Source organism: Loa loa (genome assembly GCF_000183805.2).
Source record: "Loa loa unplaced genomic scaffold supercont3.301, whole genome shotgun sequence".
Taxonomy (NCBI): Eukaryota; Metazoa; Nematoda; class Chromadorea; order Rhabditida; family Onchocercidae; genus Loa; species Loa loa.
Genome location: NW_018108481.1, coordinates 2,161 through 9,966, shown reverse-complemented (window position 1 = coordinate 9,966; position 7,806 = coordinate 2,161). Strand labels below are relative to the sequence as shown.

The 7,806-nt window shown below is 30.3% G+C and overlaps 1 protein-coding gene across 1 annotated transcript; it reads left to right on the top strand.

Annotated features, from left to right (window-relative positions):
* Window positions 1–1,846: 1,846 nt before the first annotated feature.
* LOAG_10843 (hypothetical protein) lies at window positions 1,847–4,534 on the top strand (the record flags this gene model as incomplete). Its single annotated transcript, XM_003146366.2, has 8 exons — window positions 1,847–2,032; window positions 2,293–2,570; window positions 2,906–2,975; window positions 3,101–3,306; window positions 3,410–3,521; window positions 3,660–3,794; window positions 3,923–4,084; window positions 4,315–4,534. 8 exons carry the CDS (start codon window positions 1,847–1,849, stop codon window positions 4,462–4,464), a joined length of 1,299 nt encoding a protein of 432 aa, XP_003146414.1. The 3' UTR covers window positions 4,465–4,534.
* Window positions 4,535–7,806: the final 3,272 nt, after the last annotated feature.

Sequence of the window (7,806 nt, the reverse complement as noted above, 5' to 3'; positions counted from 1 at the left end):
AGGATTAGCTTAAACAGCTGCTGTCAATTGGTCACTGTTTACTTCCACTGACCGATCACAGCACTCTTCAACTTCAAGACTTTAAAGAGCTGCTGTCAATTGGTCACTATTTACTTCCACTGACCGATCACAACACTCTTCAACTTCAAGACTTTAAAGAGCTGCTGTCAATTGGTCACTATTTACTTCCACTGACCGATCACAGCACTCTTCAGCTTCAAGATGTTTGTTTTTTTTTTTTTTTTTGGAAAATTTCTTGAACGATCATAAAACTGCATATCTTAATGCAAGCAATTTCAAGTCAAATATATTCTATGATAATGCAAGTTGCTACATTTGCATAATAACTGAATTAAAGTTATAAAATGAAATCACTCAAATTTACTTTTTCATCTAACATTATTTTTTTATCAAAGATAAACAGCAATCAATAAATCAATTTTACTGAAAACATTTTTTGAAACAACAAAGAGATGTAAAGGAAAAATCAATAAAATTAAAGTTATTTGATAAAGACTGATAACTTGATGTTAAAAAGCATCAGTGATATACTGTTTCCTCTAACATCCAATGTCCGTTAGTTTACAAGTGATGGTCAAAGAGAACTAAAATATGGTCAGTGAGAGTGATAACTCAGTAAGTAGCAAACAAACGGAATTCATATCAATATTTGAGAAAATTAATACATTAAACGATTACAGTAAAGGGTCATTTGCGTCATCAATGTCCAATACCATCATAGGTCAGTAACTAAAATATGGTCAGTGAGAGTGATAACGCAGTAATAAAAAACGGATTTCATATCAATGTTTGATAAAAACTAATACATTAAACGGTTACAGCAAAAGGTCATCTACATCATCAATGTCTGATACCATCATAGGTCAAAGATTTCTCCAGCTTACAGCAATGAATTTTGAAGAGAAGTTTCAAGTAATGTCACTAGCTTTAAAAGATTCAGTGATATTGCATGGAAAATTGACCCCCTAAATATATGATAGTGATAAGAGTTTGAGTGATAATTTAAATTAACATTAAATTATAAATGAGAAGCTTAAAGTGCTAATTAGGAGAGCGATAAGAATAAATTCCCATTTGAAGAAGCGCTTTTGGCAATCAATAATATTTCATCTCATCCATAATCCATAGAAAACATGCATGCAAACATGCAATCCAATGTTGCTGCAATTCATGCTACATTTGTTGATCACAACATCTTAGATCAAAGTTCAAAACTGCTACTGTCTGCAATACGACAGAAACAATGACACACATACTCATCTTACATCGATGAATCGCTTTATGATGCAATAATCAATGCTATTGTTAAATTATTGGGAAGGTATTTTTCACGAATAAACACGTCTTCCTCTTATGGCGCCAATTATTAGGCGCTTTTGTCTTAATTAAATTCCTTATTTAACTTTTTCAATTTATCTTCATTTCCTATACATTTTAATTGTTCTTTCTATATTTGTATTATAGAATTTAAAATTAGATTTTGCGCGCGCGCGCGTTATATGTCCCTATCACATCATATTACAAAATGGGGAGACATTTTTATAAATACTGCTAGGATAGCTTTCTTCTTGTTAACTTCACCTTATCTTTAGCTCAACTTAACCTCTGTCCCCTTCCTTTTTTTTGTTTTTCTTTAATTTAACATTTTATGCGCTAAGAATTATTAATGATTATTATCATAGAACTAAAAAAAAAAATGAAAAAGGTCATACAACATTTATTGATTGATCCAGTTTTTACATTTTTCGCTTCTTTTTTTTGTCATTATTTGTTTTAAATTTTCAATTTAGACTTCTTCCCTCAAAAGGAATTATACTGATTGAAAATGAATCCGGAAAATGAAGAGTCTCAAACACCCATGGATGAGACCACAGAAGAGGAGCCAAGCTCAAAGATACCTGAATGTCAACCATTTCAAGGACAAATCCAAGACTGTGATATGGGTGAAACAGCAACAGTGATGAAGGTCAAGTTAAATGATGATACTACTATTAACAAAACATCCGAAAGTGTTAGTTCACATTTTCATTATCCTATTATTTATTGTAGTTATCACTATTTACTCAAATGTTTGATTGAAATCAAACGAAAAAAAAAAAGAAGCAAGTATGAAGAATGTTAATATTATCATTTATTGATTAGTTATGAAATTTATTTGAAATTTCGCTACAGCAACAATTATTCCTTCCAAACCTTGTATTCAAAAAGTGCCAATGGAACTTTTGTTATTTCCGGAAAGACTTTCAGGAAAAGATTTTTTTTTTTTTGCAGTTAAAGACGCTTCTTGAGCAACAGGAATATGAAGAAATGCGAAACACCTCATGGGCTGATCTAATGGACGAAGAAGTAATAAAATCTAAAAGCAGCTTACAATCAAAGAAGGATGAAGAGGTTGTAACATCAAAAATACAATCGGTAGAGAGTGATTGTATTATTTTAAGTTCTAATGAGGAATTTCCAAGTTTATTAGCTACTATTGAGCCATCACGATCAGATATGGAACGACGCAAAAGCAACACATCAAAGAAGAAACGACAGCCGAAGTCCAGGTAAGAATGCTAAATTCGTTTAAGAAAAAATCTAATTCAGAAGGCATACTTCTATTTTGGTTTTTATTTGTTTTTCAAGTTTATTTGTATAACAAGAAGGTATAATAATACCATTTAATTCGTATCTATTTGGACTGTGATAGACATACTCACTGATTATTGGTAATTTTCTTTAGTTACTAAAGAATAATATAAAGATGAATATCTGGGAAAGGTTTGTTCAAGAATAAATTCTAAGAAAATCTTCGTTTACAATTTCCACATCATTTGGCAATTCTCTTTCTTTCTTACTTTATTCACGTGTATGAAGGTTCTGCAGTGTTGCATATTTTCAGGTTTAGACGCAATTTAGAACTTACAGAAGCTGAGGCATCGAAGACTGATAGCCAAGTTCCCGGGAAATCGGTATTGCTGGAGTTATTTCGTAGCAAAACTACATTTTTTTTTCAACCGAAAGTAGTTCAAATCAAAAAATATTTTTGAGTAGTGTTGTTTATGTTTTATTGATGAAAGTAATTTCTGCTTTTTAGTCGCGTCGGGCTTTTAAGCGAGATAAAATGCAAGGTGCTCAAGCGTTTCCCGTGACAAGCACTGATGATGAAGAGGGTCCGACATCTTCGAAATATCAGAAAAAAAGAAGGAAAGTTATACATAAGGAAAAGACCGTTTATGAAGCTGGCAGTTGGAAATTTGTCTCTGAGGATTTACCTTACAGTAAACGTTCCAGTAGGGAAAGGTTCGTTTGTTCAAAGTTCTCAAACTATAATTACAATGAATTAGTAAACGACAAAAACGACAATAGTGTACTGTATGAAATTCTAGTAATATGATAATTACAGCTCTCCTGGAAGTACTTCTAGCATTGCTTCCACGTTGCGCATTAAGAAGGGTTGGTCAGAACCAAAACTTGGTTGGTGCAAAGATGAAACTACTCTTCTGAGGCGTTCAAAGGTACAATTTTTGCAGTGTTTTTTTTTTTCGAACGCTTGCTTATGTGTTGGTAATATCGTACTATCGTAAATATATAAATAAACTTTACCTTTACAAATGTGCTGCTGAAATTAGAAGGATAATTTTTATTTTATTAAGGAAATTGAAAAAGCGAAGGAGAAACCAGTATACGCGAAATATCTTGCGAAAGTACCACGACATGCGCGAACGAAAAATATGCCAAAAACTCCCAACAAGTACATTCAGTACTCGCGTAGGTCATGGGATAAACAGGTTATTAATTTTCTTAAGCTTTTTTTTTTCTATTTTCAATGGAGTGCCTTTTCTCTATGGAAAAGACTTTATCTTCCAGCGGAACTAATCACGAAGATATCAGAGTTTATATATCTTGTGTCTTATAGATGCGTCTGTGGAAGCGGCGGTTATATGAATGGGCTGATGAGGAGCCGACTAAAAGCTGTTTAAGCTTAAATGAATCTACTGGTGATGAGACCTCAGACAGTGAGACAGTATCTTCTACTTTGAAAACGGATGAAAATAAATCATCTTTGGATGAAATCAAGGTGTGTAATATTCTTTTGATGATATAAGTAATAAATTTGAGGATGATGAACTCCCATTACTGTTTATGCTATCCTTCACTTTTACACTATGTTAAAATATCTTCAATAACATGCCTTATACAATATGTCTATGTGGAATTTGAACTGCAGACCCAGTGATTTGAGCCAGATTATTTCTAATTAAGTGAATGAGCTGATGAGTATTTATCAATATTTTCATTCAATATCAGGTAGAACCAGATGCAGCAGCTTCCCTTCTTGGTTATCTTGATATCGATACACGAACCAATACACTAACAGTTATGAAGACTGATGATGAATCAACGCTCAAAGGAACATCGCGCAGTGTTCTTGGACCTCGTGATTTTAGCCAGCTTTAGCTTTATATTAATTGGTATCCGTGTCATTATGTTATGATTTATTCAATTTTTATCTGAATTCAAATTTCCGAGTGATATTTCAAAACTATTTTGCATTCTATAAAGAGAAATATTTTACTATTAATTAATACATGAAAGAAATTTTTTACATTCGCATTAAGTATGTATGCTTATTATTCTAAGCAAAAAATTTAAAATTTCGTTTGTCGTAGGATATTTTTTGGCTGTACGAATGGCTTATTAATTGTTGTGAGTGAGAGTAGCGTGAATTCTTCAATTGAACTTTTACTGTGTTTTACTTATTTTATTGTTATGCATGAGCTAATTAACTTTGTTAGGATTGATTATTTGTTCTCTCTGTGATTTATTTTTCTCATATTAGGATTTTACCAACACTACAATAACTTTTCAACGCTAATTCATACTTGAAACTCATGAATAAGAAAGATTACATGATTATTATTGTTGTTTTAAAATTATAGTATATGATTTTTTTTTTCCTTTTTTTCATGAATTCATTGTAGAATTTGAATATCTTTTATTTTATCCGGTATTTTATTACTTGTCATTTCTTGTGCTATGCAACCTATTTATTTCCATAATTTAAATTGAAGTAAAATTTGCGCAAAATTCGGAAAATATGAGCAATAGATTAGAAGTGACCTGTACTTCTCTTTTCTTTCAATCTTAGTTTTTTTTTTTTGGTATAAAACTAAAAGCATTACTACTGCCAAGAAATCAATTACGGAAATTAATTGAGATGACAATGACACTTTTGTTTGGTCAATTTTAGTTATTGTTTTAAAAAGAATTGCAAGGAATGTTGGTGAACTATCGTGAAAAAATTCATGTAAGAAAGCTTTCTCTTTTATTGTCAAATTTTTGCTTCATTCTTGATAATACAACGTTGACATGTCAACTGTTTATCAGCTATTAATGTTTGACCTCCAGTAAGAATAGAAATATGAATTTCCTTTTGTTAATATTCCAGTGTTCCATTCACAATGTACATTGTTTAGGAGATACCAAACCGGAAAGTGAATGTTTTCTGTCTCATGAAATTTGCATTTTGCATTATGCAGTACTGTTGTATTGCCGTTACTGCGTGAATATCACGTTGAAACCGTTCAGGAAAAATAGATAAAATAGGATAGGATGAGAAAGAGATGCGGTCCACCAGTAGGATAGGATGAGAAAGAGATGCGGTCCACCAGTAGGATAGGATGAGAAAGAGTTGCGGTCCACCAGTAGGATTGGGATAAGGAAGAGATGCTGTCCATCGTCGAAAATATACCTTTTTCTCCTTTATAGTAAAAAATTATTTCTTCAATAAAAGTTTATTAGGAAACAAAAAAAAAAATACGGGATTGTGATTTACATAATTTTAAAAGATTAATTAGCATATGCAAATTTCAGAAAGTTTGGTAATGATTTTTTTTCTTCCCAAGGAGAAAAGTATCTCTTTGCTATCTTATTATTGTTTGTCATCAAATTGATATTTGCTCAATGAAATGACGGACAGGATAATAAATTAATAATTGCTTTAATGAATTAAAATATAGTAATTTGGTTAAAAAAGATTTAGTTGCAATTTCGATTTAATTTAACTTTCTAACTTTAAAAATAGTATTGGAATAAATGTTAGATTTGAGAATTCGAATATGCAAATGAATGAAATGATGATGAAACATAAATAAATTAACCTGTCATTCCAGTTGTGCTATTATAAGGTAGGAATGTTTTGATATTTAATTAAGAAGACTAATAATAATAATAAGCATCAAATCTATAATCTATTAAATATTAAATCAAAAGTAAACAATCTTTAAAAACAATTTAAATATTTGATGAAAAAATCAGGTGAAAATAAGAATTAAATTGATTCATTTCAAACATTTTCAATGGTTTTTTCATTTCGAATTATTTGATTTCCTGTCAATAATTTTCGGTCCTGTATTTTGATCATATCAATGCTTTGGGAGCTCTTTTTATTCGAAAGGAACTTGTGGAAATTTTTTTCCTTTTTTTTTTGCGCAATGATTGTTTTTGGATTGAAAAATAAGTACTTGACAAATTATGAGATGAGATGAAACTTAAAAATCGAAAAGGAAGTGGAAGAAAGTTTATTTGGGTATTTGAAGAAATTAAAATTGAAATTTCAAAGGACATTTTTTTGGAAAATCGATTGAAATTAAAAACGATCAAATTGTAGTTCATTGCAAATAAGCTATAATTATCAAAAATTGATAATTGAATTATTGATTTTCTTTATAGCAATACTTTGAATTCATTAACAATAATAAAGTGTACTGTAACAGTAAAGGTAATAATCGCTACTGTTTCCAAAACGATTACTGTATTCCAGTTACATTTTCAATTTCGCATTTCTGTATCATTCCAAAGTTTCATATTTTACATTCTCAGTACTGCTTCTCTTATTTTTAAACTTTCTTAAAATTAAACTTATTTCTCCTCTTTTTCTTTTCCATTCCTATTTTATAATTTGATTTTTTTTTGATTTAAAAGTGTTAGGGCAACGATATTGATTTTTTTTTCCCTGCATCGACCGTATAATTCTGAATAACTTGTTCATAACACAGAATCCCTTCGAGGACTTCTGTGATTGAAAGTTTGAACTGTAAAGGTCAAACTTCTGGACCTAATTAATTGTTCCAAACTATCCATTGTCGATAAAACTTCAAGCCACTCAAAAAAATCAAGCCAGTAAAATGACATTCCTATCTTACCTGTATTTAATATTATTCGTCTTCCAATAATAAAGTTCAAAGATGAAATTTAATTTGATATGGAAAGGAGAGCAGAGATCATAACCATAGCTTTCAAGTGACCTCTACTCCACGACCTCTCCACGAAATTCTAGATGATTCTCAAATTGTAGATGATTCTCGAAGTTGTTGGGTTATATGCATGCCTAAGAATCTAGAATGTCCGAATCTCTCCAAATGTACCTATTCTAGAACAAAACCTTCTGAAATATTTCTACTGTCAAACTCGACCGAATACTGTACCGTTCATTCATTTTGGTCATCGTTACTGCTACCAATGGTTCTAGAACATTTCTAAGGTTAAATGATAGTAAAAGGTTTATGTTATCTTTGAAAGCACAATAGTGTCGTCGATCATTGTAATGCAAGATTTTTGTTATGCTTGCTGTGATCAATTTTGTTTCATAGGGTATAAAAAAAAAAAAAAAAANANANANANAATATATATATATATATATATATATATATATATATATATATATATATATATATATATATATATATATATATATATATATATATATATATATATATATATATATATATATATATATAT